The following is a 17,970-nucleotide window of genomic DNA, read 5'->3' as shown; positions in this document are numbered from 1 at the left end:
CGTGACTAAACGCCCTTTGATCTCTGTGATGAGATCTCTTTGATCAGCAGCACCTGCTGTTAATATGGCACACTGCAGCTATTCAGATACACTGAGATCGAGCTCTCAAATGAAGGCTCAGTCTGCTAAAACGATAAGTGCTATCAGTCAGATGACCTCATCTTGAGCACCACAGGGCCTTTCTGAACATAATCATATAAAATTCATATGGATAAACTTAAAAATGTGGGCATATCAGTGATTTAAAAAAGTGGTTTGCTCTGCATTTCGCTCTGAAATGTGAAGGATCTTTAACAGGGGAGCGAATGGAAGAAGATTTGGAACTGTTGTCATTTGGAAGCTCACCGAGCCAAAAGTATAAGTCATATCGCATAACTGAGCACATTGGCGGAAACTAGACAAAAATACCTACGTTATGATGTATGAATTGTGTATGACAAGTAAAGACTGTGGGTGTGAGAGCAGTTTATAAAGCAAGGACAAAGATATTTTTTTTCGAAGCTCCACACTCTAATCTGTGACATCACTCATTCTAAGAAGCTACATACACACTCTGTTTAATCGATAACATTTCCTGAAATGTACACTAAACTTAAACAGCTTTTTTACAAAAACTGTAAAAGATATGAAAACACTGAGTACACCCCGAATACCTGAATATTTTGTGAATGGTTTAAAGTTTGAATCACGTCTGTAGCTGAAAGAATGTAGGAGGAGATACATTTTGAAGCAGAAGAGGATTGGAAGGATTTGTAGCTTGCTCTCATTGACTTTAATGTTAAAATAAAAAGTTAAAAAGCTTAATATTTAAAAAAGTATAAATAGTAGAAAAAAAGTTGAAGAAGTCCCATCATTAGCTGAAAGAGCTGAACATATTAAAAGTTGAATGGTTTTAATAGCTGAACGTATGCAGAAGTTACGGAGAGCCAAAAAATGTACGGAATAATAAGAAGAAAAAAGAAAGAACCGAATAACAATAGTGGGAATGCTGCTGAATCAGCATTCCCACTAATTATTCTCCTCCAGATCTGCAGTGAAACTTCTCTTCATCCTAACAGCCCCTTAATCATTGAAATCATAGTCAAATTTTTCCCAAATAAGAGGCACATTTACCTCCACTAAGGGGGTTGTTTTCACTACCTGTCCGTTCATTTGCAGTAACCTTACCTAAAACAAACAGAATTTAAATGAAGTCTGGTGCAAAATGAAGCCATGAGCCAAAAACCCAAGTGATTCCTTTTTGCTGTGGCTGCAAATATGTGACATTAAATTTTCACACACACCTACATATAAAAAAAAAACACTTTTAACTGCATGGTAGATGGCTGCACATCTGTAAAGCTGCAGCCTGCAAGAGATCAAACAAACAGCCACTGGGTTAAATATGCTGAACGCAAACGTCAGACAGAAAAATGCCACATGGAACAACAGCAGCTGCAGAAACGTGTTATTTTCTAGAAAATAAAGGGGAAGTGTCTGTGCAGAGCGTCTTTGAGACGCTGAAGAAAGCAGAATTGTCATAAAGAACATGAGAAACAGGAAGGTGGAGAATGGTGTGGGTATATGTGTGTGTATGTATGTGTCAGTGTGATTTTTGACTCTGTGGTCTGTTTCTGGGGCAATGTAGAAACTCTCACAGGCAGCTTCCTCCTCGGCTGAGCATCAGTCTGCTGTGAAGACGCCACACTGCCGGACGTCCAGACTGCAGCAGGTAAGACGTCCTTTTTAAGGTAATTTTGAGCACCATCAACAAAAGTTTATTATTCCCCTTTTATTGGCAGAAAAATAAATTAATTAAATATGGACACATGAAGACATATGTTATAACTAAAACAAGCGCATCAGATGTGACAGTAAGGTCAATTTTGCAACTGTTCTGTAGCTTTTAATCATATCGCGTGATCTTCACCATCATTCAATCAATCCAGTTTTATTTAAAATGTAAAGTCGCCATTAAACTTGGTCTCAGTGCACTAAGGAACACAGAAATAACAGACAGCAACTAAACAATCAAACAGCACTAAAGCAGTAATACTCAAAACTAAACCAGCAACATAATAATAATGATCTTCACCAGCAGAGCAGTTTGCACAGATGCTATGGATTATTTGGAGACTTTTTAGCCATGTTGGCTGAAGTGCAAAGGAGGGAGATACGATATGATCGAAAGCTCTGGCTGGTTCAAGTCCCCCTTAGTACCAAAGTATGGTGGTGGACAGGTAGCTGGAGAGATGGGCACTGCCAAGGTACTCTTGAGCAAGGCACCGTACCCCCAACTGCTCGGGGCGCCTTTCCATGGGCAGCTTCCTCACTGTGACATCTCTCCATTAGCGCATGTGTAGGTACTGAGCATGTGTGTGTAATTCAGGCCTGTGTGTAATGTGTGTAATAATAACAGAGTGAAAACATTGTAATTTCCCTTTGTGGGATTAATAAAGTATACATTATTAGTTCCCTTGATGCTTTGGGGGATGTAAACAGGAAATATGCACAAAGGCAGACTTTGACTACTTCTGATAGTTGCACACGGTGGTCTAGTTCTTGACTAGACTCTAAAAGTCCGACTGAAATTAAATTACTTAAGGGCTAATAATGCTCTAGGTGTCAGAACTACAGTTCCCTTGATGCTTTGGGAGATGTAAACAGGAAGTGTGTTATGGATTAAGTGCGTTATGCTGTGGGCTACAACTTGAGCCCCATTGTTTGTTTGTTTTTTTAGCCTATATTTGTTTATATTATAAGTGTCACCATTAAAAGTATGCCGAATTATCTACTAGCAGTTCATGTCTGTAGTGTTCCCATGGATGTACGGACAAATATATTTAGATTACTTTTATACCAAAGACATCTTAAGTTCTGGAGTTATAATGAGCGTATTTTTCAAGTGGATTGTACGTAATTACCATTAAAATTAAAAGCACCATTAAAAGTATGCCGAGTTATTTGTCAGCAGGTCATTGTTGCATTGTACTCATGAATGTACAGATAGCTATCACTGGATTACTTTGATACTGACTAAAACTTAAAAACGGGATGATTCTCAGGCAAGTTCTTTTTTTTCTGTGATTTCTAAGTGGATTTATGGATGTTTGTTAGCAATTGCCACCATTAACAGTGTGCCGAATTAACTATTAGCAGCCCCTGTTTGTTTATGTACCCATGACTTTACAAATAACTATCAATGGATTACTTTGATACTGCAGATTGGACTGCAGCCATGAGTCGCCGGCGGGTCTCGGTCAAAGATCTGGGGGAGTTGGACTGTCAGGGCTGGCTTCTCCGCAGAAAGGAGGGCCGCAGTTTCCTGGGAAGCAAATGGAAGAGATACTGGTTTGTCCTGAAGAAGAGTTCTCTGTACTGGTACACCAACGAGATGGTGAGTCACAGCAAGACTTGCTCATATTATGCTTTTTGGCTTTTCCCCTTTCCTTTATTGTGTTATATATCTTTTCTGTACATGTTATAGGTTTACAAAGTGAAAAAGCCCAAAGTCCCCCCCAAAGGGACTTACCATCTCCAACAGAAAACACTGTTCACAAACTGCTCCAAACAGCTCTATTGTAGTCCAGCCTTTACTTCAGAGACAAACGTGGTCACTTTGGAACACACGTTATAATGCTCGCCTAGCTGCTAGCATGGCACGCCCTCATACTCTGCTTCTGACTGGCTAGTAGTCCTTACCTAGGTACTCTCAGGGCACGCCCTCATACTCTGCTTCTAACTGGCTAGTAGTCCTTACCTAGGTACTCTCAGGGCACGCCCTCATACTCTGCTTCTGACTGGCTAGTAGTCCTTACCTAGGTACTGTCAGGGCACGCCCTCATACTCTGCTTCTGACTGGCTAGTAGTCCTTACCTAGGTACTGTCAGGGCCCGCCCTCATACTCTGCTTCTGACTGGCTAGTAGTCCTTACCTAGGTACTGCGCATGTACGACTCCCAATAACAGAAGTGAGATGCCTCACTCTGTAGCTAAAACAGAGAGCTCAACACACAGGGTGGCGGTGTGCGATCACAGAAGGCTTGTATCATAGGCCTAATGGAAAATGTTGTGTATTTTAACTGTAGCTACACAAAAGTTCTGTTTTTGAATTACGGGGCAAAGTCCAGGTAATGAGCTGCCAGAACGAGTGTAGAAACCTTAGATTATATCATATTAATGTGCTAGAATGACAGGACTGGATACAGGCAATCAGGGATTTAAAAACCTTTTACTCTGATATTTTTATCAGGCCTACATTTTAAAGCTGTAGTGCGTAGCTTCTGTAGCCCCCATGAGGAATTCTAAGTAATGACAACAAACACTGACAGTTGCTAGTAACCAAGGAGGACACGGAGGATTATAAAAACATGATGGACTCTTCAGAAGAGGTCATTATCTTCACTCCAGTTGCTGCGCGGGAAAGTCACCGGACGCCACAATCTTCTGAACATAGTCATACTGAGAAATACAGAGAGAGTTGTGTGGAGCTGATGGTCTTAATCAGCTTTGTAGCAACTCATTTGGCAATGGCTTGAATGTAACGGACGTTCATTAATATCAAAAAGTTACACACTAAAGCTTTCATTATTTCTTTTTTGTCATTTGCTTGTTGTTGTCTGAGCCTATATTTGTTATTACGCATTTATAAGCAGCGTATAAACATTTAATAAACGGTTTATTACACACTATACTGTCGCTGTAAGCAGATATGAGGATATTTTAGGTAGTTAACAATCATAACTCTTGCAAAGACATATTTTATGTCATTCCTCTTTCAATGTGCATGTGTCACCCATTCACCTCAATGATACATTAATTCATTTTAATTAATGTATAAACCCCTGGAGTGTAATAGTCCAGATGTGTTTTCAGCGAGATTTTCTCACAACTACATTATAGTGTATAAAAAACATTCATTAGTCTATTCTCTGCTTATAAATGCTAACCAGTGGGTTAAAGTAAAGAGTTTTTTTATTCTCAGGATGAAAAACAGAAGTTGATAAGATCACAATGAGAAGTAACTGGTCTACACTCGACAGCAAACAGCCAATAATGAGCGAAGACTATGACCACATAGCTCACACAGGAACAAGCACGAACAGTGTGAGAGATTAGTGGAAGGAGGGCGGGGGGGGGGGTTCTTCTTCTCTAAAGTTTAAGACCTTTATTGCAGTTTTTCCCTCATTTTGTATTTAATTATGAGGTTCAAATATTTCATTTTGGTGACTTTTGATTCACTAATTTGTGCTTGATTAGCTTGTTGATGCACCGAAAATATTTACTACAATGTTGTCAAATGTTGCTTACCAAGATCATGTACCAACACCTTGTCCAAATATATTCACATACACTCACACACACACACTCAGAGACACATACACACACACACACACACACACACACACACACACACACACACACACAGAGACACACACACACACACACACACACACACACACACACACACAGAGACACACACGCACACACACACACACACACACACACACACACACACACACACACACACACACACACACACACACACACACACACACACACACACACACACACACACACACACACACACACACACACACACACACACACACACACACACACACACACACACACACACACACACACACACACACACACACACACACACACACACACACACACACACACACACACACACATACACTCACACACACACACTCAGAGACACATACACACACACACACACACACACACACACACACACACAAACACATGTGGGTCACGTGCCAGTTAACACATTCTCAGAAGTGGTGATCTTAACAAGATTAGGGCTTCTGTTTGGTTTGGATCATATTTCTATTGGCCATCGTTATTTAAAAAAAAAAAACGTGTTCATTACGACAACAAAAACGGACTTCAATTTGGACCTTTGGCAGGGAGGGGGAGGGTCTGTTGAACCCCCGTGTCTACAGGCCTGTCTCTGAGCTGACGTCTCTCTCCTCTGCAGGCAAAGAAAGCAGAAGGATTCATCAACCTGTCTGGCTTCACCGTCCAACAGGCCACACAGTGCAGGAAGAAACAGTACGTTGTTTCTCTTTGTGCAGCTTTTTTGGTGTAAAACCACCAACTGCCGTCCTCAGCTGTCTGTGGTCAACCTGCTGCTCTCGACTCCTTCACGCTCTCTGTGACGCTGCACCATATTTACACATCCAGCTGTCTCTAAACACTCACTTACACAGTGTCAGACTGCAGCAAAATCTTTATTCCTTCTCTTATCTCATCCGTTCACTGTGTCCTGTCTTATGGATGTTTTCTTCTTTCCATCAACTATTTTAACAGAGATTATTCAAACACCAAATTTACATTTAAAAAATGTTTTGGTTCCAAAAAGAAGAAGTATTTAAATGATTTAAACTAGCGCTCCAACTAACGATTGTTTTCGCTGTCGATTAATCTGTCTTCGTCCATGTTCCACTTCTGGGATTGCTCCAGTGCCGGTTTGGCAATGCGAGACTAAATGTCGATTAGTTGTTTGGTTTATAAAATGTCAGAAAATGGTGATCGAAATGATCGATCAGTGTTTTATCTATCTCGCTATCTATCTATCCATCCATCCATCCATCCATCCATCCATCCATCCATCGTTATTAACTCCTCTGTGTTGTGTTTCAGTGCCATGACAGCCAGTCATCCTCTAGTTGTGACGATTTTCATCGCTGCAGAGAGCTTCACAGACATGAACAAGTGAGTATTTGATTTCATCATCTCTTCCATCTATACTTCCTGTTTATTGGCTGTGATGTGAACATGATGATGAGTCACCGGTGTTGAATGTTCCTGCAGCATTAAAGGCAGCGTGTCTGTCTGCAGGTGGATCAGTAAACTGTCCGAAGCAGCCGAGCCGTGTGAACTGATCAACGCCGAAGGTCAGACAGCTTCAGTAACACAACACAGAAAACATAACCATTATTAATCAACATAATGTACACAGGGAGAAAACTAAATACACATTTGCAGGGTTTTCCCTGCCGTGATAAGGTTCAGGGGCCCGGCTCGGCACCCGAGCCATTTTGGGCAACCACCTAAGCCCTAAGAACGAATGAAACTAAAAGACAGATCTAATGATTGTAGTTGGACTTTTTTTTAGCAAGTTTTGTCTTTAGGTTTTTGAGTGATTGTTATTTATGATCTGCTCTATCTTTTCCCCACCTATTAGACACAGATATGATAATAACGGTCCAAAATGATGTGAAAAAGAGACGCAAAACTACCACTAAGGGACACAAACTGAAAGACCACAGAGACCTAAAACAAGTGCGACAGTGGTGAGGAAAAACTTCCTTTTAGGAAGAAACCTGGGACAGACCCAGGTTCTTGGTAGGCGGGGTCTGACGGTGCCTGTTGGGGGTGTGATGAACAGTGGCAATAATAGTCACAATAAAGATAATGGAACTATGACTAGAAATAGTTGTAGTAGTTCATGGCGTAGCAGGGCACTGCAGGGCATAGCAGGGCGTAGCAGAGTGTAGCAGGGCACTGTAGAGCGTAGCAGAGTGTAGCAGGGCACTGTAGAGCGTAGCAGAGTGTAGCAGGGCACTGTAGAGCGTAGCAGAGTGTAGCAGGCACGCCCGGCGATAGGGGGGGACAAACGGGTCTGTTGTACTTAAAAAAAATTAAAATTAAAATAGGCCTATTTGTGGAAAAAATATGTAATATTTGAGTTACGTAAAAGCTTTTTATTTGTTTTCTTCCTAATTGTCCTTGAAATAGTGGTCAAGAACCCCCCCACCCCCAACACAAAAATGGTTTGGCCACTGATGAACATTTGATTTGAAGTTTAGTACGCTGGGCGCCCGGAGAGCTCAGTTGGTAGCGCGGGCGCCCATATATAGAGGTTTACTCCTCGACACAGCGGGCCAGGGTTCGACTCCGACCTGCGGCCCTTTGCTGCATGTCTTCAGCTGTCCTGTCGAATAAAGGCCTAAAAATGCCCAAAAAATTTCAGTACGCTCAAAATATCCAGTCAGCACAAGTTCGGTGCTCAGAAAAGGAAAGAGAATAGAAGAAGAAAATAGAGGCCTTAGAGATTTTCTAAACAAATATTTTAAAAAAAAAGGTGGTGACGGTGAAGCTGGAACTAGTAAAGTCAACGTAGAGCAAGGTAAGAAACAGCGCAGCCAATGTTTACGAGCCTTGTAACGTAACTTAGCACAACAAGTTATCTTTGACAGAAACAGCAGAGTTTGGTAGCTCCATCAGAGAGGATGAGACAGAGAGGAGAGAGATCCAGCTGCAGTCAGGTGACAGAGAGAGTGATGTGAGAGGGGCCCGCTGCCCCGCAACGGAGGGACAGAGTCAGGCTACCGGTGAGAGAGAAGAGAGAGAGAGAGAGAGAGTCACAGTGATGTTGCCCTGTCGGAGAGTCTGAGCAGGATGGATCAGAGACTGATCACACACTTAATTAAAGCGGAACAGGAGAGGAAGAGCAGAGGAGAGCAGAGGAAGAGCAAGGGAAAACGAGAGATCTGGGCGCGGGGGGGCCCATCTAAGATTATCTTGTCCCGGGCCCAGGCAAGACCCGGGACAAGGTAGCAGGGCATAGCAGGGCGCGGAGCAGGACCACGGCGACAGCTGCAACCATGATTTAGGTGCGACCCTAATCCAACAAAAAACTTCTGGGCGAAAAAAAACATAAGGACTCCAGGGAATAAGCTCCCCAGAGCTAGGTTAGTAACAAGCATTTCTGGGACATGGATGCACACAGATGGAAAGAGAGAGGAGAGAGGAGCTCGGTGTGTCAAATTAAATTTTTTGAACAAGTTAAGCGACACATAGTCTCGCTTCGCCAGACCTTCCTCCACAGCGCTGCGGAGGAAGGTCTGGCTAGTCCACACAGCATTCTGGGATGGGAGGAAAACGTGCTCTGGTTTATTGGCATTTCTTTAAACCAATCACAATCGTCTTGGGCGGCGCTAAGCGCCAGACGGAACCACGGTGCCTCTGCAAAACAGCCTCGGGAAGGAACTTGTTTTGGTGGAATGTGGACGTTCAAAAGTAGTTTTAGTCGTGCAACAGAAAACCTAGCTAGATAGTCTAGCTAGCTGTCTGGATTTACCCTGCAGAGATCTGAGGAGCAGTTAACCATAGTCCTCAGAAATCCACCGGAGGTTAGAACGCCAACACAGAGAAAGAGGAAGGGGACAGACATCTGAAAATAGTGACATCCGGCAGAATTTCCCTCCAGAATGAGAGCAATCCCAGGAATTGAAACTGTCTGTCTAATTTAATCCTTTCTCTCTCTGTCTATGTGCAGAGTGCTACAGCGAAGGCAGCGATCAGGACGCTGACGAGTGCGCGGCCACTTCCTGTTCTCTGAACTCTGAGCAGGAAACAGCGGATTCTGAAAATGTGAGTAGCAGAGTGTGAAAGTACATTTATTTAAAACCCCCCACACTGTCGGTTTGACCTCCACCGAGTCGGCTAATTCCAGTGTAGCGCTCTGCTTACTTTAATGCAGATGAAATGATTTAATTGTGTGGCCAGGCGTTCAACATTAGCACCATCCACCAGCCAAATGCAGGTCAAATATGCAAGTGGCTGGTAGATTTGCTTCACTCACCAGCCAAAAAAAAACAATGGTAATCTATTGAGTGGCTGGTTTTCACTAGCCGTTTGGCTGGTGGACAAAAAAGTTAATGTAAGATAATTCTAGACTTATACTGATTGACAGACATCTCTTTCTCCATGTAAGTTTTTTGGGAAAAAAGTCTTTTTGGGCCAGAGGGCATCACATGATGTTGCAATTCCACCTTTGGCCACTATGTTTAATTTGCTTCAAAGCCTGGCGCACTTCCTGGGGGGAGGGGCCTGGGCTTCTCGCTTCTAAACCGTCTCTGGTTCAACTCAAACGTCCTGTCCTTCTCACAGGGAGACGTTCCTCAGCCTCTGGGTGAGTCGTCCCCCTGCACCTCCACCCCGTCCGCTTCACCGACCGGTGGAAACAGAAGAAGAAGCACCTTGGAGGGGGGGACTTTAAGTAGAAACAGAAGAGGAAGAAGAAGAGCGTCATCAGAGGGCGGTGAACGCCTGTCCTTGCTGGAGCCGGCCGGGCCTGACGGAGCGTCCCTCCCTCTGATCCACGTAGGAGGAGAAACGGAAGACGAGGACGCCCATGGTAAACACGCAATTACTGCTGCTTTAAGAAGAAGTATACAACTTTGTTAGGGCTGCAACTAACGGCTATTTTCATTCATCTTTTGGTTATTTATTAGTTGTTTGTTTGTCTATAAAATGTCAGAAACAAATGTCGATCGACTTTGACGTTACAGAGGTCTTTCTCTTTGCAGAGAAGCCCGCTGATGAGATGGAGTGCCTCTACAACGACTTGAAGGCAGCCAGCTTGTCTCCGATTGGACAGTCCAGTCAGAGGGACTTCAGAGCGTCGTTCGTCAGACGATGTCAGAACGACAAAGTCAACGACAAGCTTCACCTGCTGCGGATCCTCCAAAGCACACTGAAGGTACTTACCGGTAATCATAGGCATAGAGTTTTGGGGGTGGGGTGGGGGGAGATTGGTCCTCCCTCCAATATTTAGAAGAGGTAGATTTGTCCCCTATCAAAAAATGTAAAGACAACCCCACTCCCCAAAAGACATAGAAATAACCGTTCAGGGGGTGTGTCTACTACTACCAAGGGCGTAAGCTTCTCCTCGGAACGCGTACCTCCTATGGCGCCATTTTGATGCTACCAAGCCATCACCCCCCGTTAGCATCCCATTGACTGCCATTCATTTTGACGTCACTTTGACAGCGAATAACTTTACATCTGAAGCGTTTAAAGACTCTATTTGTCCGTTGTTTATTTCTAAAGAAACACGACAATGTATAAAAGGCTCCATTACCTTGTACCTCACGTTATGGCTCCGTAGCAGACGTTTTTATAAAAATAGGCTAACGATTGTGTCATAACCACGCGACTTACTGTCTGTCTGTCTGTCTGCCTGCCTGCCTGCCTGCCTGCCTGCCTGCCTGTCTGTCTGTCTGTCTCTCTCTCTCTCTCTCTCTCTATCTCTGCCTGCCTGCCTGTCTGTCTGTCCGTCCATCTGTCTGTCTGTCTGTCTGTCTTTCAGGCCAAAGAGTCGGAGCTGCTGGTGTTGGAGCAGATCCTGACCGCTCCGACCCTTGCGGCGCCCACATACAGGAAGTGGAGACTCTCCAATGCCGTCATGCTGCAGGAGATCGCTCAACGCAACCAGGCAGCAGGAGGCGCTGCAGAGCTGAGATAAACACATGTTCTTTTACGTGTTAAGTGTTTTCAGGTTTTCCTTCCTCGCTGAAACACTGCTGGGTGAACTGGGACCAAACTGCTAAACATGTGATTTCCATCCAGATGGCAGTGGTGGAAAGTAACTATTACTCAAGTCCTGTACTTAAAGGGTAACTTCTCAACCTGGACACTACTTTCCTGTGTTTGTGACTAAGTGACTGATGGAGCAACAAGCTTTGAAATTGGTCCAGTATTAAGCGAGAAACAAGCTGCAATATAACGTTAAAGGGCAGTTGTGCACCGTCAGTTTTGTGTCCACTAAAAGTGCTGTTTTTTCCCGCTGACAGGCTCGGATTATTATTATTTATAGATATATTATATATCTGTCAACATTATGGAAAGGATCCCTACAGAGATAGACCTTTTTGTTAAAGAGTAAGATCCTTTTTGTTTAACATGAAACAGCCCCGAAATCACCATCACCAAACCCACCACACTCATTTATTATTTATTTTTTGATATTTAAAGAATTATATTTGTAATTACTTTGATTATTTTTTGTATTTTAAATGTCTTAGCAATAATGTTGAAGGTTTGGACTGTTGGTTGGACAAAACAAACGTGAAGTGTGGTACTTTTAATTTAATTAACTAATGTTACAGCATTATAATATATCAATTTTGATTTAAAGAGGGAATTAAGAGCAATTGGTTGGTTGTGTCTTACTTCATTAGCAGTTGAACCTCTCTCCTCTCCTCCCGTGACCTTTGACCCCTCAGTTTTCATTGTGCTCCTGTATACGTGAGACGTTTTCTTCTCTCCCTCACTCTGATAAACATTAACAGCCAAATCTGAACCACGATAACCGAGCCTCAGTGTTTACCCTGAGCCGGCTGCAGCGCTGCCCCAGACAATAGATGCAGACAAAGGTGCCTGAGACAAGAACAAAATACATATATATATATATATATATATATATATATATATATATATATATATATATATATATATATATATATATGTATTATTATACAAACAGCAGCACAGGAAAAGGCGGGGGAGTTTCTGCATTGTTAGTGAGCCTGAACGCACTTTGGAAAAAAAACAACTACAATTTTAAAGGTCCAATGTGTGGGAATTTCTCCCATCTAGCGTTGAGATCATATATCGCAATCAACTCTCTCGCACCACGCAGTTCAAAGTACGTATTACAGCTACGGTAGCCTTCACGCTTCAAATGGCCGGTCTCTTGCTCTTTTCAATATCGTTTTCCTTTTTCTGTTCCTGAAATATGGATTTTGAATACGTGTGGTCCTCCATGTTTCCTTCTTCAAACTTGCCGTGGCCGGGAAGCGACGATACCCATTAGCAGCATTAGCAGCACCTGTGAGTTTATCATGTGACAGCCAAAACGTGAAAGGTGGAGCAGTATGTCCTGTATGTCCCTTACCGGCTAACATATTTCAAGATGGCACATGAATATGGAGCGTCCAGTTCATGCAAACGCAAATGTAAAATTTCAAGCCAATAGGAATACTTGGAATTGATGGTGGAGGTAAATATTCATGAAAAAGGACAAGTTTGTGAACGGGCAACACAGATTTTGATAATGAACAACTACTGGACCTTTAATAAATAAAATACACCTTAAATTGGTACGATTGTCCATGTTTTTGTTTTGTTTTTGTACAGTTATAGAATTGCACTCTCCATAAAATGTTTATATTAAGCCGAGTTTATTTATTCTATTTACAAATCTGTTGACTAATTGCTAATCCAGTTCATTTTGCAGCATAATAAAGTACTATTTAAGTCAAAAACACAATATATTGTTGTTAATTTACATTTTGTCGTATCCTAAATTCCAAATACTCAAGTACTGTACTTAAGTACAAATCTAAAGTACCTTTTCTGCTACTTCATACTTCACTCCTCCACATCATCTCAGAGACAAATATTGAACTTTTTACTACATTTATCTGACAGCTTATCTTACATATTCAGTTAAATAATACAAAATATAATCAATCAATACATTATGATGTATTATTATAGATTAAGATGAAATGTCATTGCTTGTTGTAAATTAACAAGCTGCTCCTGATCAACATTAATGTAATAAACACATTATTGCATCAATAATTATAATCATATATTATATAATTATAATCCAGTAAAGTAATATATATGATTCTGAAATGGGACATTCTAAATAAGGAATAGTTTTTATACTTTACGTATATTTTGGTGCTAATACTTTTGGCAAAATTTTGAATGCAGGACTTTTACTTGCACAAAGTATATCTACACAGTTTTTAGGGGTACTTGAGAGTAGCATAAAGCTGCAGTATCAGAGGCTGCACTTTTAGGAGTTCAATCCTAGGACCGCATTTTATAAAAAAAACTAACACTATAAGTACTTGAAAAAAAGTAGTATTTGGGTGAAATAAAGAAATAGATAGGCCCGTTGGGTTGGGAACCGGAGGGCTGCTGGTTCAAGTCCCTGGATTGGTAGGGAGAGACATGTCAGTTCACTTCCTGGGCACTGAGCAAGCCCCTCCCACACACACACCCCAACCACTCTGACATCTCTCAATGTGTGCATGTATAGGAGGACCTTTAAAACTAAAAGAATTTTGACAAAAGTAGTATTTTGGGTGGAATAAACCTTTCAAACGTAAAACTAGGGTCATGGAAATGCAGTCTCCGGTACTGCAGGAACTTAATATTGGTACTTGACGTAATATGCACTTTGGGTAATGGAGTATTTCCACCAGGAGATGGGGCCACATAATTATCTGATGCAGAGCTGTATATGGGGCTCTGATCCATAGACTGTCTGATCTGCTCTGATCTGATGAAATTCAAAGGCGAGGACAAAGCAAAGATCATCTATAGTTTCAATGAAGAGTCACTCTGAGGTTAAAAAAAGAAAAGCAAAAAAAAGATATGTGAATGCCACAGGATCTCTAATAATAGCACCAGTTTATTTTTATGTGTGACTTATATTCTTTCATTATATTAATTTGAGTCACAGGGCTACGCATTTGTTAGCTTAATTTAGCCTTGGTCTGGTGTTAGCTGACATCAGCTAATACATATCTATTAAAGTGTTTACATTTATTAAAGAATCCTTAAACACTATAGTAACAATTTAGGTTTAAAAAAATAATAAACATGTTTGTGTCAATTAAAACAGTTCATATGTTCAGAAAAGTGTGAAGTTTTCTTGATGATGATAATACCTTTAAAGATTGTTAAAACTAGTGTTAGCTGGGTGTTAGCTAGCATTAGCTGTGGCTTGAACATAACCTAACGATAGCTAACGTTAGCTGAAAATAACATTTGAGCATAAAAGTGAAGTGTTAATCTTGAGCTAAGATTTTTTTTTAAATAATATTTTATGTATTTTTTATTGTGTGAAACAATCATTTCATTAATTTTTTTTAAATTCCACAAAGGTTTCCATTTTTTTTATTCTAGTTTAGGTTAGTTAACTTTTTGCTGTTAGAGACTCAAGTTCTGGTTCAGCAACAAGTCTGGGACAAAGCCACTAATATAAAGCTTTAAACTAGAACTAAACACTGGCAACAGCTATTGTTTAATGGCTCTGAGCAACAACACAACATATCGTCCTTGTTGTTTCGGACATTAGCTAAGACTTTTTTTTAAACTCATAAACACAACGAAGTCGGAAGAACGACTTCCTTCCTAACTCGGGAAATACAACCATCTGAGGAGCACATGAATGCAGCAACACTCCCTAAACCAATCCAACCAACGAAGGCAACGAGTATTAGCCAATCAGAGGCAGAGTAGGGCGGGTCATGCCTTCGCAGGCTTAGGAAACGCAACTTCGCTCCTCCTCCTCAGTGTGTGAGCGCTAGTTTGTGTCTGTCGCTGCCTGTGATAATCAGATCCGTATGAAGCTGGAGCTGTTCGGTTGGACCTCTGGGGGGAAGTTTGGAGTGAAACGAGACAAGAAGAAACGGTTTACTTGCACGTTAACTGATTTACTTCTCCCTGCCGGACCCTGCGGACCGAGTACAGCGAATTTGAACTGTTGTAACCGTTATGAATTCAGCCGTTGAGCGGCTCGAGCTCGCCGCTGGATAGGAGTTTAAAACGCTTATTTTTCTCCTCGATGGAAGCGAAAAACCCGCCCTGTTGTCAGAGGTAATGCCTTCAAGTTATCTTTCCATGTGTGTGAACGCCGTAAAACAAGTCTGTTGCTTCGTGTTCACACCTTATACAGTTATAGGCGACTCCGTTATTTTGATATACAGGTTTGATCAGGCAGATAAGCTACAATAGAAGCAAGTTATTATTGTGTTGTTGATTTGTTCTGTTGTTCCACTGGAAAACCCAGGTGAGGAGAAACATGACTTCTTGACTAACGTTAAAGCAGGTTTTTTCATGTTTTTGTTTTGTCAAATCCATAAAATAGCAATCAAATTGTGGGATTGTTTTGATAAGAGATCTCAATTTTACTTTTATTTTCATAAATCATGTTTTTTTTTTTTTTAATTGTGCACTCAAGAAAATATCAACAAACTAGTGTTTTATTTTATTTTATTCACATTAACTAAAGTAGGCCTAGTTTAGAGTTGTATAAAAGGTCACAGGGTTACAAAGTCGAATTCATGTTCATCATAATGAGTTAAAGGGATTTTAATGTAGGGCTGGGCAATATATCATTATACCGATATGGTGATATATGAGACTAGATATCGTCTTAGATTTTGGATATCGTAATATCGTGATATGACATAAGTGTCTTTTCCTGGTTTTAAAGGCTGCATTACAGTGAAGTGATGTCATTTTCTGAACTTAGCAGACTGTTCTAGCTGTTCTATTATTTGCCTTTTCTCCACTTAGTCATTATATCCACATTACTGATGATTATTTATCTAAAATCTAAGTGTGAAGATATTTTGTTAGAGCACCAATTGTCAACCCTAGAATATCGCCGCAATATCGATATCGAGGTCAAGAATATCGTGATATCTGAATTTCTCTATATCGCCCAGCCCTATTTTAATGTGTGTTATTGAACTAAATATTTCCCTTAAAATATGAAGGATGCAGGACAGGTGACTTGAGAGTTAAATATCTGATTAAATGGTCTAGGTTCAGGTAAAATCTGACTTGTTATGGCTCTCCTTGCTGTCTGTTTTAACTGTAGAGGCTTAAAGGGTCCACTCACTCAAATAAACCTAAGAAATATGAGAACATTAGTTCATTCTTTCATTTGTTTTGGTAACTTTGCTTGACCTGGAGCTTTTAGTTTGTGGTCAGTAGGGATGTAACGGTATGACAATTTAACCTCACGGTTATAGTGACCAAAATTATCACGGCTTGCGGTATTATGGCGGTATTTTTAAAAGTTTGTTCAATATGTTCAGAAAGCACTGATAGGCCTACACAAGCTGAAATACTTTCAAAAAGTGTAACAGTGTTTATTATATTACAAAAATATAGGCAAAACCTTATCAAAAGTGCAACTTTTAACATCAAAGGAACAAGGGTTCAGGAGATTTGACGTATTTCCGCCTTTAAACAGCAACTTTTTTCGTGCACGTTCTGCAGACAGGATCACTATCTTCTATCAACTGTCCTTCGGCATTCTTATAATAAGCAAAATATGCCCCTGTTTCAGACTTAGTCCTCTTAGAGGGCTGATAAATGTCCTGAGCGCTGTCATCTCGTCATTCCGCCGTGATTCCAACTTCAAGAAACGCACGCTGTAGGCTACGCAGTGCGCCCGCGCGGCAACTTCAGGAGACCCGGATGAAGCTGGGAACATGCGGTTTCCACACCGTGGTAATCCACCGTGATAATAATGATATTTTAAATGAAAACGGTAATTGTTATCGTCAACATTTTTATCGTGGTTTACCGTTACACCGGTAATCGTTACATCCCTAGTTGTCAGCAGATGTTTTGCAGCGTTTTCACGAACCAAAAGTAACCGTAATGTCCTTGCAGAGTTTTCAGTTTATTAGCATGGAGAATATGACTACAACAATATAAAGTTTACAGTAGAATTAAGGGTCACAGCTGTTATTGATATTTGAGGTTACATTTCTTCTTTTCAGCCACGTTTGTCTGGTGCAAACTTAATCGGAAAGGTTAAAGTTTGTAGTTTGATTTACCCTCTTTCACCAGAATCTCATTGGACACAGAGCTGTAAATATGAGGAAGGCTGGGTGATAGTTTGATATTAATCTTTAGACTATTCTATAAATATAGTTTTTAATGACTGTACGCACTTCGAGCCTTTACATTCCCAGAGTGACATTTTGTGTAGATGGATTTTGAAAGACTTGTTTATCGTCTGATGATTTAAAGTTCATACTATTTATATAAAAGGAAAGTGACAGCTATAACATTTTGAATAATTACAACATTTCTATTCAAACCAGGGATGCACCGAATCCAGGATTTGGCTTCAGTTTCGCCCGAATATTGGGCTTTTTGACGGGGTTTGGTTTCTGCCGAACCCTAGAATTTTTTTCCACCGAACAGGACCCTACGCTGGTCGACGTAATGACGGCGCTGTTGATTATGGGAAGGTGTTTACGTAGGTGGAGCGTTCAGTGCAGTAGGCTGTGAGAAAGTGAAAATGGAACTCGTGAGCAGAAACAGTGTTACTTGGCAGTACTTTCAGTCAAAAGAAGGCCATTCAAGTCCAGCTACGTTCAATTTGCAATGCCGATTTGTCTCG

General features: G+C 41.1%; 2 protein-coding genes across 4 annotated transcripts in view; both read left to right on the top strand.

The window, feature by feature from the left end:
• Window positions 1-1,562: 1,562 nt before the first annotated feature.
• LOC144532990 (interactor protein for cytohesin exchange factors 1-like) lies at window positions 1,563-12,222 on the top strand. 3 transcript variants are annotated; one of them, XM_078273987.1, is made up of 9 exons: window positions 1,563-1,730; window positions 3,204-3,376; window positions 5,986-6,059; window positions 6,651-6,722; window positions 6,822-6,904; window positions 9,292-9,386; window positions 9,906-10,152; window positions 10,325-10,497; window positions 11,107-12,222. In XM_078273987.1, the coding sequence occupies exons 2-9, from the start codon at window positions 3,218-3,220 to the stop codon at window positions 11,260-11,262; spliced, it is 1,059 nt and encodes a 352-aa protein (XP_078130113.1). In that variant the 5' UTR covers window positions 1,563-1,730; window positions 3,204-3,217; the 3' UTR covers window positions 11,263-12,222. The 3 variants fall into 3 exon arrangements, with proteins under 3 accessions (XP_078130113.1, XP_078130112.1, XP_078130114.1); XM_078273986.1 differs by having other exon boundaries at window positions 1,564-1,711; XM_078273988.1 differs by having other exon boundaries at window positions 1,568-1,711; window positions 6,849-6,904.
• Window positions 12,223-15,135: 2,913 nt separating this feature from the next.
• The window catches only part of LOC144533621 (serine/threonine-protein kinase D3-like), a 53,171-nt gene continuing 50,336 nt past the window's right edge, over window positions 15,136-17,970 (top strand). The window contains exon 1 of the mRNA XM_078275129.1: window positions 15,136-15,419. The gene's annotated coding sequence lies outside the window, so the exon portion shown is untranslated. The remainder of the gene's footprint in view (window positions 15,420-17,970) is intronic.

Source organism: Sander vitreus, chromosome 18 (genome assembly GCF_031162955.1).
Source record: "Sander vitreus isolate 19-12246 chromosome 18, sanVit1, whole genome shotgun sequence".
NCBI classification, from domain to species: Eukaryota; Metazoa; Chordata; class Actinopteri; order Perciformes; family Percidae; genus Sander; species Sander vitreus.
Note: the sequence above shows the minus strand (reverse complement) of the source record. Positions and strands in the feature narration are given on the sequence as shown.

What these genes read in the sequence shown, in the direction of transcription:
- LOC144532990 (XM_078273987.1), top strand. Translation starts at nt 3,218, where the DNA reads ATGAGTCGCCGGCGGGTCTCGGTCAAAGATCTGGGGGAGTTGGACTGT. An exon ending in AGCTTCACAGACATGAACAA is followed by an intron (nt 6,723 to 6,821) that starts GTGAGTATTTGA and finishes ATGTTCCTGCAG; the next exon opens with CATTAAAGGCAGCGTGTCTG. An exon ending in AAACAGCGGATTCTGAAAAT is followed by an intron (nt 9,387 to 9,905) that starts GTGAGTAGCAGA and finishes TCCTTCTCACAG; the next exon opens with GGAGACGTTCCTCAGCCTCT.